The 24,311-nt window shown below is 46.2% G+C and overlaps 1 protein-coding gene across 3 annotated transcripts in view; it reads left to right on the forward strand.

The window, feature by feature from the left end:
* Positions 1 to 16,410, forward strand: part of FAS (Fas cell surface death receptor) — a 28,949-nt gene extending 12,539 nt beyond the window's left edge. The window contains exons 2-9 of one of the 3 annotated variants that reach the window (XM_043596154.1): positions 2,157 to 2,322; positions 6,955 to 7,092; positions 8,126 to 8,234; positions 10,910 to 10,968; positions 11,123 to 11,191; positions 12,624 to 12,685; positions 14,003 to 14,027; positions 14,738 to 16,410. In XM_043596154.1, the coding sequence (XP_043452089.1) occupies positions 2,157 to 2,322; positions 6,955 to 7,092; positions 8,126 to 8,234; positions 10,910 to 10,968; positions 11,123 to 11,191; positions 12,624 to 12,685; positions 14,003 to 14,027; positions 14,738 to 15,024 (915 nt within the window). In that variant the 3' untranslated portion in view covers positions 15,025 to 16,410. The other 2 variants (XM_043596155.1, XM_043596156.1) reach the window with 2 other exon arrangements.
* Positions 16,411 to 24,311: the final 7,901 nt, after the last annotated feature.

The raw sequence follows: 24,311 nt of genomic DNA on the forward strand, positions 1-24,311 counted from the left end.
TCACAGAATAAATAAACTTAAAAAAAATTAAAAAGTAAGAGGCATGCCAATATAAAGTGTAAAACATCCCCAAATTATTAATGCACCACAAACAACCTGCCTGCAAATCTGTTTTTGGACACTTAATACTCATTGTCTATTACAATCAATGTTACTTTGTATTCTTGTAACCTGGCGTACAATAGGTGCTCAAGGAACGTCTGTGGGATTGAAGAGGCAGTGAAGCCAGCGTATTTAGGCATTATTCCTCCAATCTGGATACCAGTTCTTTACGCAGATGTGTTCACATAGAAAGCATATGTATGGGCTATAGCCTGTAGTAAGTGCCCCTGTCTCTTGGGTGCAGAGAAAGAACGCCACCGTGAAAGGCATTTGGAGACTCAGACAAGTCCTACCTTTTGCTGGCGAGAGACCCCGGTCAAGTGAGATATTTTCTTGATATTTTGGTGTCATTCGCCCTCTTGGAAGAAGACCGAATTTTAGAAATGCATTTTTAAGCACAACCGTCCCAGGAGGAAAAGAGGGCCACCTCATCTCCTGTAAGGTCCCGTGGTATCCTGTGACCTGAAGGGGACACAGGCTTTGGTGACATGGGGGGAGGGGCTAGAAGGGAAGACGTAGGAACTTGTGTGCAGGGGCTTATACGTGAAGAACACTTAGTTCTGTTGACTCAGAAGATGCCGGTATTATTACTATGCCATAAAGTAGAAAAAATAATATGTGCCATGAAAACGGTGAAAAATGACCTTAAAAAAAGTCTTCGGAATTAAGAGTTTAAATGTTTTGGATGCTTAGCAATAGAATTCACATATTCCACCTAAAAGAAGGAATTATTTATATTGGTTAGAGACACCAAATTATATATATGGTTAGAGACACCAAAAATACTTAGGCAGTCAGAGAAAGGAACCAACCAGAGATTATGTCCAAATGCTTCCGTACATTTTGGGGGGCTCGTTTTTCCAAGGAATTCTGGTGTGTAACTGACTAAGATAAATTTGACACCGATATCACTTAAACCGACGGACTTTTATCTCCAGAAGAAGGGAACTGAAAATAGATTAAAGACTGGTTCTCCACTAAAAGAAGTTCATTTTTTTTTTCTGAACAAAGGTGAAGAAAATCCCATCGGATTCATTGTATGGTTGGACAACCAGACAAGACTTCATCAAAACTGTTTGTTCTGTGGTTAGGTATAAAAAGCGAAGAAATAGAACTTGTTATAAACTAAATGCCAGGTTTGGGAGAAGCTATCACTTCTTATCCTCCTAATAACTCTCCAAGACACAAAGTGCTGTCATCACCTATGAGTCAGGAAATTGAGGGTCAGGGTGGTTTTATAAATTGCCTGAAGCCACACTGTTGGTAGAAAAGCCGGGATTCACACCGCAATCAGTCATTTTGAAATTTACTGGTTTTCGTACGTCACGACGTTGTCCCTCACTAGAGCTGTGTGACAATAACCATAATGGTAATTAAGAAAACAGTAGTAATTGGGGCGCCTGGGTGGCTCAGTCGGTTAAGCGTCCGACTTCAGCCAGGTCACGATCTCGTGGTCCGTGGGTTCGAGCCCCGCGTCAGGCTCTGGGCTGATGGCTCAGAGCCTGGAGCCTGTTTCTGATTCTGTGTCTCCCTCTCTCTCTGCCCCTCCCCCGTTCATGCTCTGTCTCTCTCTGTCCCAAAAATAAATAAACGTTGAAAAAAAAAATTAAAAAAAGAAAACAGTAGTAATACAATTTACTGGGCACCTATTTCTTATGTGCCAGAAATCGCGTGAAGAGTTTTAAGGGCGTATTCCGTTTAATTATCACAACGGACTCATGAAAAGGACATCATTTCCACTCTATAGATAACACAATGGAGACTGGGAGCATTTGAGGGACTTTACCCACAGTGATGGGGCCGGTAACTGGGGGGGCCAGGGTTCACTTGAGCCCAGAATCCTGGCTCCTATCATCCCCGATGCCATTAATAGAGTAGTTTGGATTGTCACACAACCAGCGTGCTCCTTTTCTGGAGGCGAGCCAGCAGAAGGAGGCAGCCCCACATGGATTTTGCCTGTGCGACAGCAAATGTAACCATTTGGGGCAGGTCACCCCTGTTTACCACGTTGCCTGGTTGACAAGTCAGTGTTTGCTCATGCTTTCCTTTTTCAGATACTTACCTCTGTTGCCGGATCGCTGTTCAGAGGCGACAGTGCTCAGGTCACCGATGTCAACTCCAAGGTGTTGAAATTGAGTAAGAACGCTACCGAAGGGGAGCCTGGATGCAGGGAAGGTCTGCATCGTGGGAGCAAGTTCTGCTGTCTGCCATGCCCTCCTGGTATGTGACCCGAAACATCCAGCCGTTAGCTGGAAAGTCAGGGTGAGGCGTAGCGCGGAGTAATAATGGAGAAAAAATGTTTGCGGTGCTTGGTTCTCCTCTATCAGAGCATTGCTGGAAAGAGAAACAACTGGGAAATTACCTTCCGGACGCTAATGTAGTTCAACTGTATCCTGCTTGTTGGGTGCGGGTACAAATAAATACGATTTATAAATGGCAGGTGCCACTGGAGGGAGAGCATTTCTTCAGCTCTGTTTTTCAGGAGCAAAAGAAGACTCATGTGTGGATGTTAAAGGTTATCACAGGGGCGCCTGGGTGGCTCAGTCGGTTTGGCTTCGGCTCAGGTCATGATCTCATAGTTTGTGAGTTCGAGCCCCGCATCTGCCCTCTGTGCTGACGGCGTGAAGCCTGCTTGGGATTCTCTCTCTCCCTCTCCCTCTCTGCCCCTCCCCTGCTTGCTCTCTCTCTCTCTCTCTCAAAATAAGTAAAAACACACTTAAAAAAAACTCATCCCAATGGGCCCGACTAAAATATATCACAGTCTATCATAGTAATTGTGGGGCTCCGAAAGCAAGGGACCCTCCACCCTTCAGAGATGTGTCTAGCAATTCCCTTCGGTTGGAAGGTCTCTGGAGCCTGCAAAATACATTTGCGTTTTTGCAGCTGCGACTCGGTGAGCGAGAAAAGCGGTGGACAAAGGCCAACAATTTTAGAACACCAGGGTTTTGAAACGCAAACCAATTTCAGATCGGAAATCCTTCGCACACGAGCGAATTCGAAGCTTAGCAAAAACGCACTTGTGGGGCAAGCCTGGTTTTCAACATGGAGTAGAGTTGAGGGCTAGTTCCTGCCGGCATGAACCCCTCTCAGCTGCACGGTGAAGGGAGGCAGGAGGGTGGAGGGAAGAGCACCTGGGCTGCCGTAGATTAGCACAGCCAATAAGGACCGAGCGTGGTAGGTTTCGTAGTGGGTCTGCAGGCTTCCAGAACTCCAGCAGCTGAACAGGCTTAGGTCCTGTGCCTAAAGATGCTACCAGCCTCCCTTGGGCTCCTGTCCAGGTTTTAATAACCCTCATGGAAAATCTCCCTTAGAATCCCACCCACTTAGACTTAATCCTCTTTACATTTACTTCGTCTTCTCCAAGTGGGAATAAAGAACGGCTTCCTAGCTTTTTTATACCTTGTTAAACATCACCCATGGGGCCTCTGGGTTGAGATCCTTATGTCTTTAAAGCGTAAGTTGCAAATTCAAACGTGGATAAGAGGCTCTGCGTATCAGACTGTCAAGAATTTTTGTGTTTGCTTTTTTTGTTTGATTTGCTTTGTTTTATTTTCTCTGAAGAAGTGCTTTCAGCCCCGCTGAGCTTGCTTGTGAGATAAGAACTCTCAGAAACCACGACTGGAATGTAAATTATTACTAACTTTTTAAGAAAGAAATTTGGACACACGGAACAAAAACTTGAAAACGTTCATGCCTACTGTTACAGTAATAAATTTATGGGGAAAAGGTCTTTAAAAATCATCAGACATAGGGGCGCCTGGGTGGCTCAGTCAGTTGAGCGTCGACTTCAGCTCAGGTCATGATCCCGCAGTTGGTGAGTTCAAGCCCCGCGTCAGGCTCTGTGTTGACAGCTCAGAGCCTGGAGCCTGCTTCAGATTCTGTGCGCGTGTCTCTCTCTCTGCCCCTCCCCTGCTTGTGCTCTCTCTCTCTCTCTCTCTCTCTCTCTTTCTCTCTCAAAAATAAATAAACATCAAAAAAAATTAAAAAGTAGTCAAATGTAAAGGAAAATATTGTATGCATGGCATTTCATTGTGGTACCCTGTGATGTGGGATCAGTGAAGTAAATCTGGGAGTATTCAAAAGTTAGAATGTCTCAAGCAAATATATCATGTTTTCTCATATATTTCTGGCATGAGCCTCAAGGTGTAAATTCCCTGAGGGGATTTCTCACTGATCTGTCGGTTGGATTCCCCGACTGTCTCTGCTGCATCCCTAAGAATCCTGGGCGGTGACGAATGCACAGTGATCCGCTGCCCTTCCTTCTCCCTCCTGTTGAATTGTAGGCTTATCGCTTCCAACTCTTTTTATGCTCATGGGTGCTGTGATATTCATGTGTAATTTGACCAACTATTATATAAACCCATGCTATATGAATATGGAGAAAAGGCAGATTTTATTCCTATGAAAACCCATTTCCATGTTTGCAGGATTTCAGTAAAGGCGAGTCGCTGAAAGAATTGTTGATGAACGAGATGAGATCAAAGTCAATGGAAAAATCACAAATCCTTGAAAGCTTTTCGTACAAATTACCGGTATCTTGAAGGTTTTATTTCCATCAAAAAGAGGAAGAAAAGAAAAAAGGGAGGGAGGGAGGAAAGGGAAGAAAAACAAGAAAGGAGGCATTATGGATGTCACTTACATGAGGAAGAATCTGGAATTATAACAACTTTTTCTGTGCCATCAGACTGGGAAGTCATTATATAGTTATGTTTCATAATTTGAAATATTTACAGTATTTTTTTCAATGATTCTCTACGTGAACTGACTTTTGATTGATCAAAAAGCCATCCCTTCACCATATCCGATAAGAAGGATTCTGTGGGGGCGCCTGGGTGGCGTAGTCGGTTAAGCGTCCGACTTCAGCCAGGTCACGATCTCACGGTCCGTGAGTTCGATCCCCGCATCAGGCTCTGGGCTGATGGCTTGGAGCCTGGAGCCTGTTTCCAATTCTGTGTCTCCCTCTCTCTCTGCCCCTCCCCCGTTCATGCTCTGTCTCTCTCTGTCCCAAAAATAAATAAAAACGTTATAAAAAAATTTAAAAAATATATATATATAAAAATAAATAAAATAAATAAAAAAGAAGGATTCTGTGGTACACTGAATACATCACACACACACACACACACACACACACACCGCATGCACATAGACTCGCATGTACGTGTGCGTGCATATGCGTTAAGAACACACCAAAATGACAGTGAATCTCTCAGAGTGGTTGACACATAGGTGCTTTTTAGACTTCCCTAACTTTTCCAAAGTCTCTACGGTGAGCAGGTGTACTATCACTTTCAGAAACGCATGTATTTTAAAATCTGATTTGCAAGAAAACAACCACTCACTTTTGATACTTTGATAAATTTAGGTTGTATACATCGGAGGAGAGAAAACTCTGGGTTTCTTGTATGCCTGTCATGCCCTAGACCTTGGGCTGGGCATGTTGTGCAAGGTAATCCGCTAGGGAGGCCGATTCGTTTAGAAACCAGTATAACACTACCACTGGCAAGCGAGGAAAATTGAACTTTGGCTCAGTTTTCGTAAGCATCCCTGTGATGTTATACAGCACTGTATTTGAATTTGAAGTTGGTTCTGGGTTTTCACAATTGGTTTATTTTTTTCTATCGGCACACTATTGTCTTAGTTTATGATAATATCATCCATGTTTAAATTGCATAATTTGCGTATGTAGTATTTTGTTTTATCAGAAAGAATGCTATCGTGTTACTAAGAAAGTTACGTATCCAGGAAAAATAGCTTAAATTATTGTTGCTGTGCACATGTGTGTGGCAGACAGACTCTGTTTATTCTTTTAATTTTTTTAATTTTTTAAATTCTTTTAATACCATGAATAATTGGGGTCACGAGTCCTGCTTCCTCTTAGATTTTCCTTCTCTAGCTCTTGCCCAACACAGCACTTATCCCCGTGTTATCCCCAGAATGCTTACCACCACCTGACATCATATACTTGTGCATTTTCTGCGTCTTCCCTGGAAACACGGAGCCCCTGAAGATCTAGGCTTTGTCTTGTGTCCTGCAGCATCTCTGGCTCCTAGAACGTGCCTGGCACACAATAGGCATCGAATAAACACTTGTTAAATAAATGAATTTTCAGGAGAAAGCATGGTTGTATAAAGCTTACTAACACCGATACAGTGACTCACTTTATTTGTAAAGGAAATGTGAATATTATTCATGATTGTGTGTACTGAGATAAAAAAAAAAACTGATGATAAATGTTATAAATACGTTCATGCCTTCCCATCCAAACGTACTCTATCCCTTAATGGCAAAGGAACAGAAAGAAATTGAATGAATACCAACCTCTGACCTCCTTGCAAAAAAGGTTGCTAGAGGCATTTCTTCAAGTGCATTTGGTCATCTTAAACTTTTAAAAAATATATACTCCTGGGGTGCCTGGGAGGCTCAGTCGGTTGAGCGTCTGACTCATGGTTCGTGAGTTCGAGCCCCGTGTCAGGCTCTGTGCTGACAGCTCGGAGCCTGGAGCCTGCTTCGGATTCTGTGTCTCCCTCTCTCTCTCTGCCCCTCCGCAGCTCGTACTCTGTCTCTCTCTCTCTCAAAAATAAATAAACAATAAAAAAATTAAAATATATAATCCTATTGTTAATCATCCTAGGTCTGTAGGCATATTCCTTCAGTCGCTCTTTTAGGTTTAGTCTTGGGAGCCGTCCTGTCTGTTGACGTGATTTTCACAATAACCTTCTCCCCCGTTGTATTTGTACTTTGTTAGCCTAACAACCCTGACCCCCATTTTGTTGTCATACCTGCATGTCTCCCATGCTGTTGCGTGACCACCTTGTGTTCAAACACTCGCTCCATCTCTCTCTTGGGCAGGCACACGAAAAGCTGCCGACTGTGAAGAAGATGGGGGTAGACCGTCCTGTGTACCCTGTGAAGAAGGGAAGGACTACACAGACAGGAGCCATTTTTCTCCCAGATGCAGAAGATGTAGAATTTGTGATGGAGAGCATGGTAGGCGTCTTTAAAAGCAATCAAAAAGACCAATCATGGGGCTCCACGTAGAACCATGCATAATCCAATTTGAAATTGGGGCCTACTCTCGTACTATGTGCACACACAGAAAAGGGCAGCATGGAGCTGGTCGGGGTGACGCGGGACCAGGTACCAGGCTAATCACCTGTCTACACATTTGCGGGTCAAATCCAGGCAATTCTCCCAGAATAACTAAATACGAACCTGGTGAACAGGGTTCATCAGCCCCGATCAAAATTGCATACATTTTTTCGCCACCTTGATTTATGCTCTTGTCGTGGCCCTCAAGAGCTCAGAAGCCTTCTGATACAAGGACAGAGGAATCCAGAGGTGCGCGGGATGCTCCCCCTTCTTTGAGGATCGATTTTGTCCTGATAATTCCAACGGGGGACCTGAATTTTTACGACTGTCCCAATCTATTGTGAGAACCTAGATTCAAATGTAACAAATACTCCCAGTTTCATTCGATATCAAGAAATCTCTGGACATAAAGCTTTCCTTGGCCCCACGCAGGCACTAAAGCAATGTTTCTCAACTGTGGCTGTACATTAGGGTCACCCAGGGAGCTATGAAAAATGTCAACTGTTAGGTCCCACCTCGGAGCAATTAAATAAGGATCTCTGAGTGAGGGCTTTGGCCTTGGTCTGACTGACTGGGTCTGGAGCAGGGCCTGATATTCTGCATTTCTCACAGGCTTCCAAGTGATACTGATTGCTGCTGGTCTACAACCCAGGCCCTGAGCAGCCAGGCTCCAGAAGAACAGGGGGACTATTTAAGCAGAAGTGAGGTGGCATTAGTTGCTGGATTGTCTGCCCACTTAAAACTCTGCTAAAATTATTTCGACTATTTCCACCTGGGGTTACCTGTTTGCCATGTAAATACTCTCTGTGTTACGGAAGATGTGCCGATTTAAGCGGTAGATCTCAAAACTTCTTGTGGCCCCTGCTCACCATTTGCAGGGTCCACTTATAACCAGCTGCTCTAATTAATAGTCTGAAAATTGGCTTTCTAGGCTTAGAAGTGGAAAAAACCTGTACCCGGACCCAGAATACCAAGTGCAGATGTAAATCAAACTTTTTTTGTAACGTCTCTCTGTGTGACCACTGTAACCCGTGCATGATGTAAGTTTTCATCTTTCTTTGATCAAAATGCTAGAGATCTACCTTGATAGACCATGTATTCCTAGGGGGGGAAACAACACTGGCTGGGAGTCAAGAATTTGGGTTCTAGTCTTGCTTCGCCTCTTCGTTCATTCAAACATCCAGTCTCCGAACGTTGATTGAACATCTCCTATGTGCTGGATAGTACGCGAGCTGCATAAGCTAACAAATGTTCTGAGCAAGCCATGTTCCTGGCATCAAACGTCTCAGGAGAGAGGCAGAGGCAGAGAGAGTCAAGAAAAACAATGGTTATGGGGCCAACACCGTGTGTCGAACAGCAGAAGAGGCTTGCGCCCAGGGTGTTATATGAGTTCTACAGGAGAACCTTTCCCCTCGGCCTGGGGAGGTGGGGGGGGGGGGGTGTGTGAAGATATGACACGTGGCCAGAGTCTTGAAAGAGGAAAGAGAACATTCCCAGGAGTACACAGATGGATAGGACATCTCGAGCAAGGAACAACATCTGCCGAGAGACAGGTGGACACTCCAGAGAGCAGAGTAGCTGGCCGGGGTGTGGTGAAAAGGAGCCAGGGCCAGATGACAAAAGGTGTTGTCTTTCATGCTACAGATCTTAGTTTTGACCCAACGGTAGAAAACCTGATGGTGCATCTCACTTTTCTTCTGATTAATTGGGGGATTTTGAGCAGAGTCAGCTAGCCTCCCTGACCCCCAGTTCCCTCACTCAGAGGACGCAGATAATACTCACTTCTCCTGTCAGCCTCACTGCTGTGACGTCAGGGTGGGTAATATGTGTTGTATATTAGCTTTTGCTTTGTAAGTTATTGTTTTGTGCAAATAGAAACGTTTAGCATTATGTTCATGTGCCTGGCCTTAAACTTGTACTTCACCTTGGGAACGTTGGCTTGACAAGTAGGGACATGATGCCTTATGTCTCTTACTTACTAGAAAATTCTAAATTATGGGCAGTCAACCTAGCCCTTACTTCTAGTCCCACATGTCTGAGAGTGCCTCATGGCGACAGGATAGGTAGGGACTAATGTAAGAAAATAAGAATAATAGTGTGGGTTCACTTATGTGTGAGTTTCTTTCAAGAAGCCTAGTGCAGCATTGTAAATGTACATTCTCTTCCTTATGATTTTTAAATGTCATTTTCTTTTCTCTAGCTCACTTTATTGTAAGAATTCAGTATAGGGGTTGCCTGGGTGGCTCAGTCATTAAGTATCTGACTTCGACTCAGGTTATGATCTCACGGTTCGTGAGTTTGAGTCCCACATCAGGTAAGCTCCAGCCCCTCTTTGGGTGAGCCCCGCTTCTCTCTCTCTCTCTCCCTCTCTCTCTTTGTCTCTCTGCCCCTCCTGGGATTGTCTCTCTCTGCCCCTCGCTCATTTGCACTCTCTCTCTCTCTCTCTCTCTCTCAGAAAAAATACAGTATAGAATGCATACAGTATACAAAATATGTATTTTTAAGTTTATTTGAGAGAAAGAGATAAGAGTGTGAGAAGGCAGAGAGAGAGAGGGAGAGAGAATCCCAAGCAGGCTCTGCACTGTTATGACAGAGCCCCATGTGGGGCTCTATCTCACAACTATGAGATCATGACCTGAGCAGAAACCAAGAGTCGGGTGCTTAACGCACTGAGCCACCCGGGGGCCCCAGTATACAAAATATGTTAATCCACTGTTTATGTTATCAGTAAGGCTGTTGGTTAACAGTAGGCTGTTTAGTAGTTAAGTTTTAGGGGAGTCACAAGCTGTATGCGGATTTTCAGCTGTGCATTGGGGGGCTGGCGGTCAGTGCTCCTAGCCCCATATCCTCGAGGGTCAGCTGTAATAATAGTTCTAAATACCTCATAATCTCCATTCCATTTTCTTCTCACCGTAACTGTTGGATGCAGATGTTATCTCTTTGTTATTGATGGAGAAACAGGCTCATGGTGGATAAGCAACTTATCCTAGCTCGCTTACTTAGGGAATCGGCTGAACCGATCTCATTCAGGCAATCTGACAATCTGACTGTCAGGGTTCGGCTGTCTGAAGAAAACCCCAAGGATTTTCCTCTTGAGTGTCCTCATCACCACTGGATGCCCTGACATCTCTACTGGCCAGCTGGGTGGGATTTCTAAGCAGTATCCTGGGTAGTGCTTGTCCTCGGGTCTTTTTATAATTCAGTGGGACTGTTTTGAAATAGTTTTTTGGCAGTTTATGATTTCAAGTTGTTTCCTACCAGTTTTAAGATCTTTGTCCATTTCATCCTTTTTCCTAATTGTCAATGTTTTATTACCTTTCTGTAAGTCTTGGCAGCGTAAAGATTTTTTTTTAAGTAATCCCTTCGCTCACTGTGGGGCTCAAACCTGCGACCCCGAGATCAAGGGCTTACGAACTGTGAGATCATGACCTGAGTCGAAGTCGGTTGTTTAACCGACTGAGCCACCCAGGTGCCTCTCAACTCTTTGTCTTTTAAAACATCGTCACTCTGTAGGATATTTCTCACCCAAACATACAAATCATGTTATGAATTTGTGCCAGCGTCAGATGCTAATCTAGCAACATTTGAGGGAATATGTTTGTCAGAGATGCCAAGATAAATAAAATGGCCCTGCGTGCATAGTGTGTTGTTGCAGACGATCAAGGAGCCAGTTCACCAGGCATTTTGAATTTCCTCTGTATTCTTTGCTTTTTAGGTGTGAACATGGAATCCTTGAGAATTGCACACCAACCAGCAACACCAAATGTAAACAAGGTGACTATTTCTTTTTATGACTGTATTCTCCTTTCTCTCGTCCCCCCTGGAGAATCTGACGAAAAGCCAATCCCTTCTGATTCTTTGGGAGTACTCTGTTTAATCTCACAGATGACTTGGTTTCACGTGCAGTGCTCCATGTTTCTCCCTACAGGATCCAGCTCCAAACTTCTGTGGCTTTGTGCCCTGCTCCTGATTCTTCCGTTCGCACTAGTATGTTGCTGTAAGTTCTTACTGTGTTCAAACTGCAGGATGAAATAACTTGGGAGGTAGTAATTCACAAGAATTCCCATCTGTCTCCTACCCATAAGAAAACTGCCAGGTAGGCAGCCTTGTTGTGTTGTTAAATTCCTGCCACTAGATGCACCCCCCTGAGACCTGATAAGAATGAGGGGTACGGCCATCCCTCAGCTACTGTTTTTAAACAATTATTCTGGAGTCCCGAATGGATATTCCCATCCTCCCTGTGAACAAGGATGTTTTCATCCAGGCCCCAGCTGAGTTGGCCAAGGACGAGAAGTCGTCCTTTACTGCTCACTGAGATGGTCCCATGCATTAAGAGAACAAGAAGTGGGGCGCCCGGGTGGCTCAGTCAGTTAAACGTCCAACTTCGGCTCAGGTCACGATCTCGCAGTCCGTGAGTTCAAGCCCCGCGTCGGGCTCTGTGCTGACAGCTCAGAGCCTGGAGCCTGTTTTGGATTCTGTGTCTCCCTCTCTCTCTGCCCCTCCCCTGCACGCACTCTGTCTCTCTCTGTCTCTCAATAATAAACATTGAAAAAATTAAAAAAAAAAAAAAAGAGAACAAGAAGGTTCTTCCTGGGCAAGCCTGCAGGGAACACTTAATAAATTCATCCTCTCTGTGCCTCCTCTCCTTTTTCAAACTCCATGGGTTTTTCTTTTAATTTTTTATTTCTCCCCCTTAATTTAAAATACTTTGGCAGTGTAGTTTATGCCAGGGCTACCGAGAAAGTCAACACATAAGCCCCAATTGGGTATGTTCGTAATTACTGCAGGAAAATCGCTCATAAAGGCACAGAATGGTGTCAGGTTTTGAGAACTCTAAAGCATCCGGTTTTTCCTTCCCCATTGGAACAAATCACTGTCTCCGGTTCAGGTGAAGATGAAAAGGGTGCTTTGCCTTCGGAGACCAAATAGACACCAACTGTGCTTGGAGATGTACCCACTCCTTTCTTGCATCTCCTACTGACTTGAAGGCACACACACACTGAGTATGTCCAGTTAGCTATTTGTGTGAGTATGTACTTGAACTGCCAGGCATGAAATGTCACCTCGTGGCAAGCTGATGCCAACTTTCCACGTCCTCTGGCTTCTGTGTTCTGCAATCGACACGCACCCAACTCCAAGCTGGTGAAAGGGGGTGGCGGGGCCCCATGCTAAGTGAGAAGCCAGCCTCAGGCTAGGCCAGGGTGTGATGAATGGATGACTCGCGTGAAATGTGACATACCTCTAGAACATTCGACCGAGGGGGCTGGGATTTCCAGAAACGGGACAGTGCTGCCTCTTGGGTATTGGTCACGTTAAGTTTCAGGGAATTGCTCCCTCCTTCTCACGCTTCTCTTTGTGGGAGAGTGTGTTCGCACAGGCTTCCTGCAAGCCTGAGAACCGAGTCTGATAGAAATCTCTTTATCTTTCAGGTGTGTTGAAAAAGTACAGGAATACGAAGAATGGCCGCCGGGAATCTACAGTCTCAATTACTGTAGGTGTTGAAACGCGCATCGGCTTCCTTAAGAAAACAGAGAAAGTAGTCATTCAGCTTTTTATTTGTTCTTTTTTTTTTTTAATTTTTTTTTCAACGTTTATTTATTTTTGGGACAGAGAGAGACAGAGCATGAATGGGGGAGGGGCAGAGAGAGAGGGAGACACAGAATCGGAAACAGGCTCCAGGCTCTGAGCCATCAGCCCAGAGCCCGACGCGGGGCTCGAACTCACGGACCGCGAGATCGTGACCTGGCTGAAGTCGGACGCTTAACCGACTGCGCCACCCAGGCGCCCCTGTTCTTTTTTTTTAAACAAACACCTATGGTGTGTGCGTGTGCGTGGGCTAGAGGGGCATCAAAAATGAACTAAGGGGCACCTGGGTGGCTCAATCGGTTGAGCATCCAGCTCTGGATTTCAGCTCGGGTCACGATCTCATGGTTGGTGAGATCGAGCCCTGCGTCAGGTGCCGCACTGAGTGTGGAGCCTGCTTGGGATTTTCTCTCTCTCTCTCTCTCTCTCTCAAAATAATAAAGTTTAAAAAAGAACTGAACTAAGATATGGTGCCCAGTTTATAAGAAGCCTTGACACAAATAACGTAAGTATGAGGGTGTGCTCAGCGTGAGTTGGAGAGAGAACGTGGCCAAGCTTCTGTGTTCTGCGTGGGTGTTATCCCTGCAGACTCACGGCGGACAGACGTTCTTTACGAGAGCAGGGACTCATTATCCGAGCCCCAGGCACACAGAAAATTCTGAAAGGCTGTCGCAAAGGCACAACTCAGCTCGCTCCAGCCACTTGTTACCTTCTCTCTCACCATATCTTTTATCAACATGGATCAAAGCATTTCAGATAGCAAAAGATACAGTGGGGAGAGAAAACAGTTCACTTGATGAATGATGATTTCCATTTGGGGTCAGGGCTCGGTGAGAGTTGGAGTTTATTAAGTAGTTTCAACTTAAACCATTTTCTCAGGTCAAAAAGAAGAATAGTAACTGTAAAGAAAATTGTAGAATAATTATATTTGTCATGTTTATTCTCACAAGTCTATATGAAAAAATCATCTCAGCACATTCCATGAATCCTTAGATTCCTTGCCTGCCTAAAATATAAGCTAATATTCCTTAGTTTCGGGCAGCATAAAACTTTGGATGGTGGGAGAACCCTTCTCAATCATGTAGTCTAGCTAATTTTATACATCAAGCTACTGACTGTACCTCCTTTGTATTAAGGAAGAATTAGACAGTTACATGTAGAATATTATATACAAATATATTTTTATTTATCTTGCTCCTTCCCTCCCTTTTTCTTGTCCCCTCAGGAGAGTATGCCAATGAATTTCGCAGGTAAGGCTTCTGTCTTTTCATTTCAGGGAGATGGCTTCCTTAGGCGTTTACCGGCTAATTTCAGTGACATATCACGAGGTCTTACTCCTCATTAAACACAGTCCTTCCTGCTCACCGTCAAGTGTTTATCCAACAGTGTGTTTGAATGTATAACTAATACTCATGGTGAAAACTGAATTGGGTAGCAAGAAGACAGTATATTCTGAAGCTTAAGAGAATTTTCCTCCATAAACTGGTTTTTATAGAAGGCCTGCTTAAGTTGACCTAGTGGCCAAATCAGCTGAATTGCAGACTCTGTTATTAGTGGTGTATTCCTGGTTCTGTAATAATATTCATGATTCTGTTCAGTCCTGCTCCTTGGCCTATTAGTCAGAGAGAAGATCATAGAGTCTTGCCTGCCATTGAACTTTGTGGGTCATTGATCATCCAATCCATAGGGAACGTCAGAGGTGATCTCTCCCAACGCTCTTAGTTTATAGCTGAGGAAAGAACATGTACCGAGATGTTATGTGACTTGCCCGGGTCATCGAGCGCATTACTGGGGTCACGGGAGGGGTTGGGTTTTGCTTCCTGCCCACCTCCTCCGACCAGCTCTCTCGATCTCTAGGACTTAACGAGTATCTTTAATACTATTGGAGAAGTAAACATGGTTTTCTACGAGCATTTCATTTAGAGAAACCAATGTTTAGAGACTGTCCTCTATTTTGCAGACATCGACTTGAGTAAATACATCAGTAGCATTGCCGAACAAATGAAAATAACTCAAGTCAGAGAATTTGTCCGCAAGAATGGTATCAACGAAGCCAAAATAGACGAGATCAAGAACGACAACCTCCAAGACACAGCTGAACAGAAAGTCCAACTGCTCCGGAATTGGTACCAGCTCCACGGGAGGAAGGGCGCATATTACGCTCTGGTGAAAGGTCTCAGGAAAGCCAATCTCTGCGCTCTTGCCGAGAAAATTGAAGATATGGTCCAGAAGGACAGTGCGAGCTAACTTGAGAATGGAAACTGCAAACACGAAAATAAAAGACAAAGCCTGGCTGAATGTGAAAAACAACTCAGTTCTGAGTATCTACTGATCCATAGAGAGCAGAATGAGTGTCAGAATGAGTTCTTAATCGCTGTTGACCATCCACACCGTTCGCGTGTTTACAGGGCGTGTTTACTTTTTCATTCGTTAGGTTCTAGAGCTAATATATTTACGGGTTTGGAGGGTCTCATGATTCTGACGTGAAGGACATTGGGAAGACAGAGCCGGTTCAAAGTAAATATAGTAGCATGACTTGTGTACAAGTGTGTGTGCCGAGGAGAAAAGATTGGGAACACACTCTCGGGTCTAAACTCGAGTCAGAGGGTGTGGGTGTGAATAGCATCCGTGCATGTGAATGCAAATGTCTATCCCTAGGTTGATTCCCCTCCATAAATCAACAGAAGCTATGAGTTTGTTGCGATGTCACAATCACTGAAAAGACCACTTCGCCTGTACCTTTTCCTCCGTACTGACTCTAGAGATCCTATTGTTTTTGTAAACTTTCCACTCCGAGAAGAATATTCGAGGAAAGTTTGCATGTGCTCTGAATGTTTCTATCTCAAATATCTTTGTACAGGTTACTGGCATTTCCTTGTGAGGTATTTCCATGTTGAATTCACACAGAAAATGCAGACTGGATTATAACGCTTGGATATTTCCTATTCGTCCGTACGCCATTTTTCTGGATCGGGATAACTCACTCACTTCTCAGGTGTCGAAATGTTTTCATCAAGGAAGGACTACTGGAGCTTTGTTGCCTGTCCATTCTCTGCCTGATTGGTCTTGTTGGCCAACACGCTCTCCAACCCAGAAGTGCGGCCTAAGAGACACTTAATGATCCGCTAAAAGCCGCTTAATGATCTATCTGCCCATAGAAACTTCTGGCCTGCTCTGGAGAGACTAACTGCTGTTACAGAAGGTGGCGTTGTGGTCTTTCAAGGACCCACGTCTACCACCGAAGATGATAATGTAGATTCCTATCTTGTCCTGCTCCTCGAAAAATGCTCAGTAAGGCTGCACGTGTCCTCTCTGGCGACAAGCCTACAGACGCAGCTCAGACACGGCAAAAGGGTGAAATCATCCTCAGGTTTTAGGAAGGCTCTTGTTACTCCCTGCAGCTTCCGAGACAAGAAGCCCCCCTCCCCGCTGCTCCTTCCTTTTACCTGTAAACACTTCTGAAAGTTTGTGTTAAATATGAATTTTAATAAACGCTATTTATATGTAGGTAGATGTAAGTTGAAGATAGTGATAAACCGATAGTTACAACCACCTAAAGAGCTTCCATTGGCAAAAGATCTTTTTTTCTTATGTTTGGAAACATAAAATATTTCATTAAAATCCTGTTTTTGGAAGTTCTGGTTGTCTCTCTTTTGGTTAAGGGCTTGCTTTCTGTTTGGGTTTTCCTGTGCTCTGACTACTGCTAAAGGTAGCCTGTGTATGAATCTCTAATTCTCTCTTGGATCTCTCAGAAAGTACTTCCTTTTTTTAAAGTCCTCCTAGTAGTTAACCACCCAGAGGACCTGTCCCAAATAGTACATAATTGTTATTACAAGAGGATTGGATGTGAGGCTCTGAAATGTGGATAAGAAAGTAAATATTTCAGGGATGCCTGGGTGGCTCAGTCAGTTAAGCGTCCGACTTCAGCTCAGGTCATGATCTCACGGTTTGTGAGTTGGAGCCCCACGTCGAGCTCTGCGCTGACAGCCCAGAGCCTGGAGCCTGCTTCGGGTTCTGGGTCTCCCTCTCTCTCTCTGCCCCCCCCCCCCCCGCCAAATAAATAAACATTAAAAAAAAGAAAAATGTTCTACCCTGCATACTTTCCATTCTGGCTACTTTGTGACCACTGGATTATCTCTCTTTTTTAATTTAATTTTGATAATATATCTTACTTAATCCCATTTTTCCCAAAATATTCTTATTTCAAGCTGTAATCTATATAAAAAGTTCTGATGAGATAGTTTACATTCCACATTCATTTTTCATACTAAAACCTTCCAAACCTGGTTTGTATCTTATTTATTATTATTATTTTTTTATAATTCTCTCTCTTTTTTTAATGTTTATTCATTTTTGAGACAGCAAGAGACAGAGCATGAACAGGGGAGGGTCGGAGAGAGGGAGACACAGAATCCGAAGCGAGTTCCAGGCTCCAAGCTGTCGGCACAGAGCCCGACGCGGGACTTGAACTCACGGAGTGTGAGATCATGACCTGAACTGAAGTCGGATGCTTAACTGACTGAGCCACCTAGGTGCCCCTGTTTATAATTTTTTTTAAATGTTTATTTATTTTTCAGAGCCCAACATGGGGCTTGAACTCACGAACCATGAGATCATGGCCTGAGCCAAAGTCAAGAGTCAGATGCTCAACCGACTAGGCCACCCAGCGCCCCTATATTAAGGTACTTCTTAAGGCTAGAGTCTGGAACCAGGCTGCCAGGATCTGACTCCTGGGTCTACTCCTTGCTAGCTGTGTGAGTCACCCAGGCGCCCCTGTTTGACATTCTTAAGTTATGAATGTCAAGTTGATTTCAGTTACATCGGGCCCTTTGACAGGAATCAGGAGAGTAGAACAGAGGCTGTGGGGGTTTTGTGTAGACCTGAGGATTATTATAGTGACGAATCTAGAGTCATACAGATCTGGGGTTAAATTCAATGGTGAGTTTCTCCAAAACGGTAGAAACAAATGACTTAATCTCTTTGAGCCTTAATTTCGCCATCTATAAAATGGAAAAAATGTTCCAACGGTTTTGAGTTTTATGAGGATCAAATGAAGTGTATGTGAAGTGTACCACAATGTCTGGTTCTGTACCTTGAAAGACAGTAAGGAACCCCCCGCTCAGATGCTGAAGCAGAACAGAAACTGATTGGCCTAAGTTTCTGGAGGCTCAAAGACATCACTCGATATGACCCTTAGGGGGAGGAGTTACTTTGCTCAGATACCGAAGACTTTGCATTTTTTAAGTAGAAGAAATGGTCTCATAAACTGTAACCAGGTGACCACACTTGGTTACGCCTCCTTTGGAGATTTTGCTGCCAGCTTGAAAGTCCTACCTTTCGTTTCTAGTCGCCAAGCTCAGCTTCAGGCTGGAGACGTTTCCCATCAGTAAAGCTAAGGCCAATCTCTGTCTTCCTTCCTTCCCCTGGGAAGTTTAAAGGGAGAGATCGACTTCTGGGGACGAGCGGTGATCACTCGTATTTATTTTATTGAAAAGGGACAAATCCAGCCGGGAACGTCAGCCCCCTCGAGAGACAGACGCTTGCAGTCGTCAACGGTCTTGTCTTTTCCTCCACCCCACGGCCCGCCTGGCACAAGGTCCTGCGGGTGGCACCAGGTCCTGGGGAGGTGGGGGGACTTCCCGCCCTGGAATCCAGCCCAGGCACTGAGCATCTGAGCCCCACCCTCTCCCTGACCACCCTTGTCTCTTGCATTCCTGCCACGGCGTCCTGACGGGTCTCGCTTTCTCTCTCGGCCCTCGGACCCACGGTCCAAGCAGCAGCCACCGCAGCCGCCTCAATGGCAAATCGGACACCGCTGCTTCCCTGTTGAAAATCCTCCATGGCTCCCGTTGCTTCTTGAACAGTCTACACTCGGGTTACGGGTCCTGCCCGTCGTGGGCACGTGCACCTTTCTAGCTCCCTTTCTTGACCCGTTTCCCTCTCCGATGTAAAGCCCTGGCCAGGCCAATCCACTTTTGTTCCTCAGAGCTGCTGTGCTGCTCTGGCCCCGGGTTTTTTGCCTTCTTGCTCCTTCCCCCCCCCCCTTTTGTCCAGCTGCATACAATTTAACCCTCAGATCACAGCTTGAGTGCCACCGGCTGTGGAACCCCACCGTGATGCTCTCTAACCCATGCAGCTGTGAGGTGTTCCCATGCAATGCCTCCCTCCTTTTTTTTAATTTTTAAAGTGTATTTATTCATTTTGAGAGACAGAGACAGAGAGAGCAGGAGAGGGGCAGAGAGAGAGAGAGAGGATCCCAGGCAGGCTATGCCCAATGTGTGCACAGCCCAACGTGAGGCTCGAACTCATGAATGGTGAGATCATGACCTGAGCCGAAATAAGAGTCGGATGTTCAACTGAGCTACCCAAGCGCCCCTATTTTTTATTTTTTTTAAGTTTATTTATTTATTCTGAGAGAGTGTGTGAGCAGGGGAGAGGCAGAGAGAGAGAGAGAGAGAGAGGCAGAGAGAATCCCTAAACCCCAGCCCAAGGTGGGGCTCAAACTCACGACCGTGAGATCATGACCAGAGTCCAAAATGAAGAGTCGGACGCCTAACAGACTGAGCCACCCAGGTGCCCCTCTAATGCCCTTCAGGTGGCTGCTTGTCTCTCCGTCGCTGGACCACCAGGCACCTGAGGGCAGAAATCGGGATTGACGCAGAGCAGGTATCCGCGCGATCGACTTTTTTTCACTGAATGAGCTAACAAAGGAATACATGTGAGTCTAGCCATTCGTGTTGGTTCGTGGGTTTGTGACCACCTTTCTGGAGGAAGATCCTCGCTCGACAAGGAGACTGACCTTTTGTCTTAAACAAATGATCTTATGAAATCATCACCTGTGTCCAAGGCCCTTCGAGACGCTTCCCTCCCTGTGTTCCAGCCTCTTCGGCCCCGGGCCTCCTCAGCGCCCCACGCCTTGCTTCTCACCGCAGCACAGAGTCAAAACGCCGCCCTTGACTGCCTGCACCCTACCTCTGCCCCAGCCTCCAAGACACATCTCGCCAAGTTCCACCCTTCCTCAAAGGTCCAGGGAAGGCACGAGCTCCCCCAAGGGGCTGTCACCAGCTCCCAGAAGCCTCGAGTCTCCTGAAGTCATCGTGTGACGCCTTCCGGACCTCCCCTGCCCACCCAGCAGGTGCTCTGTATCATTTGACTTGGGAATATGCATGTGTCTGTAAGGTCCATCGGGGCAGGAGAGGAGACATAAGGAAGGGGTTAAGAGGGCTGGCTCTGAAGACAGTGCTTTGGACTCTGTCATTCCTCTCTTGGGACCCGGCCACCTTGGACACGTCAGTTACCCTCTCTAGGCCTTGGTTTCCTTCCAGGTACTGGAAGAATAGTACCTGCCACGCAGCACTGCTCTGAGGTTAGAGGAGATATTCCACCGAGTTCCCGGAATGGTGTCAACGCAGCCCTCCTGTAATTATGTCACCTCCAGTGTTCCAAGGCCAAGCCCAACGCTAGCACGCGTGCAGTGTTGACACATTATCCTTGAAACGGATGCCTGAGGAGACCACACAAAAAGCTAGGGACGTTGGGCTATGCATCGGCCGTCACACACCGCCAGGACTTGGCTGCCAGCCACAGGATTCTTGCGGCCACCGCTTTAGAAAGAGAAAATACAGGAGTCTGCAGGAGAATGCCCTGAAGTGGCCACTAGGAGGCAGGCAAAGCATGTGACAAGTGCGGCGGTCACAGGCAGGAACTTTTACCCCTCCCACCTCCTTTCCGTGCTGATTGATGTCGCAAGTGTGACAGACAAGCAGAGCCTCCCAGCCACCATCCCAGCCACCCAGCGAATGGCACTCCAGCGGGAGAAGCAACCAAGTATTTCTTTTCCTTCGCCTGCTGCCCACTGCCCTGAGAGCACGGCACCCACCCTGCATGGCAGGGACTTAGATCTGTCCCCAAAACCTGGCGCCCAGGTCCCCCTGCGTCTGCTCCCAGCCCAGCTGATGACATCTGAAAGTCTCCGCATCAAAGCTAACAAACTCAGTGGTCCAGCAACTGACCCAATGACTACCCCTCCTAGGTACCTCCTCTCGGACCGCATTGGATATGGATGTCTCTCTTCCACCTTGAAAGGTCAAATGCCACCTTCTTTCGAGGCTTTGGTGAAGACCACGTGTCCAGTGAAGCCCTCCCTGGGGTCTCAGGCTGAAGACGCTTTTCTGACTCTCACATTCTCAGGGCTTGGGCCCCATCTGCGTATCAGAGCTCATATGCCGCCTTCACTTTTGTAGGGAGGATTAGAGATGATGGTGCAAAGGATCTAGAACAGCATCTGGGTCACTCAAATACGGAATCCATTTTTACAATTGTCACTCTCATCGGGGCACCCGGGTGGCTCAGTCAAGCAGCCGATATTTTTTTAATGTTCATTATTTATTTTTGAGAGGAAGAGAGACAGAGTGTGAGCGGGGGTGGGGCAAAGAGAGAGGGAGACACAGAATCCGAAGCAGGCTCCAGGCTCCGAGCTGTCAGCACAGAGCCCGACGCAGGACTCCAACCCGTGAGCCGTGAGATCATGACCTGAGTGGAAGTTGGGCACTTAGCCAACTGAGCCACCCAGGCGCCCCAAGCATCTGACTCTTGATTTCGGCTCAGGTTATGACCTTGCGGTTCATGAGTTTGAGCCCCGAGTTGGGCTCTGCACCCACAGCCTGCTTGGGATTCTCTCTCTCCTTCTCGCTCTGCCTCGCCCCCTGCTCTCACTCACTCTCTCAAAATAAATAAATCAACTTTTTAAAAAAACTTTAAAAAAGCAATTATCACTCTCGTCAAAATTAATGCAAAGCTTATCACCATAAAAGCGGGAAGGGCGGACTTGTGTCTGACTAATCTCCCACATGCAAGCATCTACGAAAAGTTTGTTGTTCAAACCACCACCTAAATTAGTGAGCCAATCAACCTCGAATTCATCCCTCAAGTAACAAGGGAGAGCAAATGACTCCTTGTGGGTTTTTTTTTTCTTGTAATTACGATTCTGAAGTGCATGTCAGTAAATGCATTCATTGTTTTTCTTCCCCTAATTTTGAGGTCAACATAGTCACTTAGGAAGTTCAAGTAATACAGGAAAATTGAAGGAAGAAAGTGCGCGTCAATGTAATCTCACTGACCAGGGATAACCACTCTGATGAATCTACGCACACACAGAGTTAAATAAAAGTGATGTACCTACCGTAGATGCTTCTAAGCTGGTTTTCTCTCAACAGTAGGCCGTGGATGCTTTTCCATATTAATAAATATAAACAATCTTTTTAATATATTTTAAAAGTATAACATACGCTTGGGGTACACGGTATTCCACCCCTGAGACAGCATGCTTTATTAAAACCCAAGTGTTGTCATTCATGTTGCTAAAATACAAGCCTAGGAATGTCACAGTCATGTCGCCACTACGGGCATTTAGTACTTTGAGTCTCACTTACCTAACCTTGAACTGAAGACGTGGTGGGGAAGCGCAAGGAGACAGTGACCCAGAACTTGGGCACTGCTAAGGCAGCAGGCCCAGAGGTGAACAGAGTGCCTCCAGGTGGCTGAGGAGTAGGACACCCGGGGGACAAAGACTGAAGGAGAGCAGCTGGGTGCTAGAAACGGTCATCTCCGAGGAGGCACATTTCAGTCCGCCCTGGGTCTCCCCGACTCTCAACCCTTCAGTGCAAGCCTCAGCCAAGTTCAAAGATGCAGGGTCCGGAGCTGCCTCAAGCAGAAGGAGTTTCTTTCCGTACCACTCAATGCTGGCCAACCAGCCAACGAGGAAGTTACTAGAAGGAGGAAAATAAAGAAAACGTAGCTATAGAGGAAGGAAATGAGTTTTACCGAGTGCTTACTGGGAGCCAGGCTATCTGCCTATTTGTAAAAAGCAGTGACGAAATTGAACATCTGTTGAAGACGAAATTTCTACGAAACTGGAAGTAGAAAGGAATTCCCTCACCCTGGTGAGGGGATATCAAGGAACAACGTATCACTCACATCATAGGTAATGGGAAGGATTAAAGGTACCTTATCTGGCAACTCCTTCCAATGGCTCTGCTTTTATTTTATTTTATTTTGTTTTATTTTATTTTATTTTAATTTAATTTTTTTAGTACCAATGCTTTGTTATGTATTCACTGCATTTTCCCAGGGTAAAGAGAGAGGGGAAAGGGTCAGCGTGTACCCAGTACAGCAACATCAGCCAACAAGTAAACACTGGCCCGAGAGGGAGTCACTACAGCCTGAAAGGGCTCATCTCCCACAGTTCAGAAATGAGGGCAGGGGACCAGGGACAGGACAGGTAGGTACACCCTTCCCTACCCTCCCACCCTCCCCAGAAATTCAAGACCTCACACAAGGCTTTGGTTCCTAGCAGTAAACGTGTAGCTACATGCGTCCGCGTCCTACTAAACAATCTTGTGGCCACCTGGACGTGAGTTTCTTCGGGTTGATGCTCTGCCCTCTTTCTCTCAAAAATAAACATTAAAAAAAAAAATACTTAGAGATGAGGACTCCTCTGTCCCCTTCAGCTCCAGCACAGCGATCCCTGCAAACTCCCGTAGAAATCACCCAGGCGGACTACCATCGGCCAGATGCGTCCACGGAGCTACCCAGACAACCCCCCAAACGGCAGTGTTACCTGGCCAAGGAGACAGGCCACCATTTGCCCCCAAGATAACAAAAACTCTGCTCAAGCCGCCCCAGGCGTCCGTGCAAAGTCTCAAGCGCCGCTCAGGGCTCAGTTCTGGGAATCTTCACACGTGCCAGTCCTGCCTCCAATGGCAGACTTCCAAGTGACCGCACAGTAGGGCCACAGGGGCCCCTCGCGCCACCCCCACCCCCCACCCCCAGGGCTCCACACCAGTCTCTTCGTTCCTTCTGCCCCCACTCCTGCTCACTGCTGCCACAGGAGCCTTTTACATCCTCCTCCTACTTTTGGATTTCAGGTCATGGGCCGTTTTCCTGACCTCACCCACCGGGCCATGCTGGCCCCCTTCCTTTTTTCCTAACGGCGTGTGTCAAAGTCGTGGTTGAGCATGTGGTGGTGCCACTCTCTCATTACTGTTTGCATTTAGACTGCAGGCTCCTCGAGGGAACGGCGTTCACAGGCCTCAGCCTCGCACGGTGCCTGGCACAGACTAGAAGTGCGGGAAGCGTTCACTGATGGGCTGACAGGCGGACCGAAAGCGTTCACTGACCGACTGACGGACAGACGGGACGTAAAGTCGGGCTCATCCTGCTGCCACAACCCGATCCTTCCCACCTTCGGATCATACCTTCCAAGCCGTAACTTTGTGAGGTTGCTTGGTGGGGTGCCAGCTCTCTCAAAGTTGCTGCTTAAACCCTGTTTACCCAAACCCCAAGTTCAAGGTGGAGAGAGGTCAGACCCACTCACAGTCCTAGCCAGATGGTGAAAGATGGCAATTTTGCTTGACACCAGCCTGGCAATTTCTTGAGGACGTTCTGACTCTGACTGTGTGACTTTGGATGAGTTCACTGGCCTTCATCTGTAGAACAGAGATCACAGAACCATTGGGGGCCATGGGATCCGCTCA

The sequence above is a fragment of the Prionailurus bengalensis genome, chromosome D2, assembly GCF_016509475.1.
Source record: "Prionailurus bengalensis isolate Pbe53 chromosome D2, Fcat_Pben_1.1_paternal_pri, whole genome shotgun sequence".
In the NCBI taxonomy this organism is placed as follows: Eukaryota; Metazoa; Chordata; class Mammalia; order Carnivora; family Felidae; genus Prionailurus; species Prionailurus bengalensis.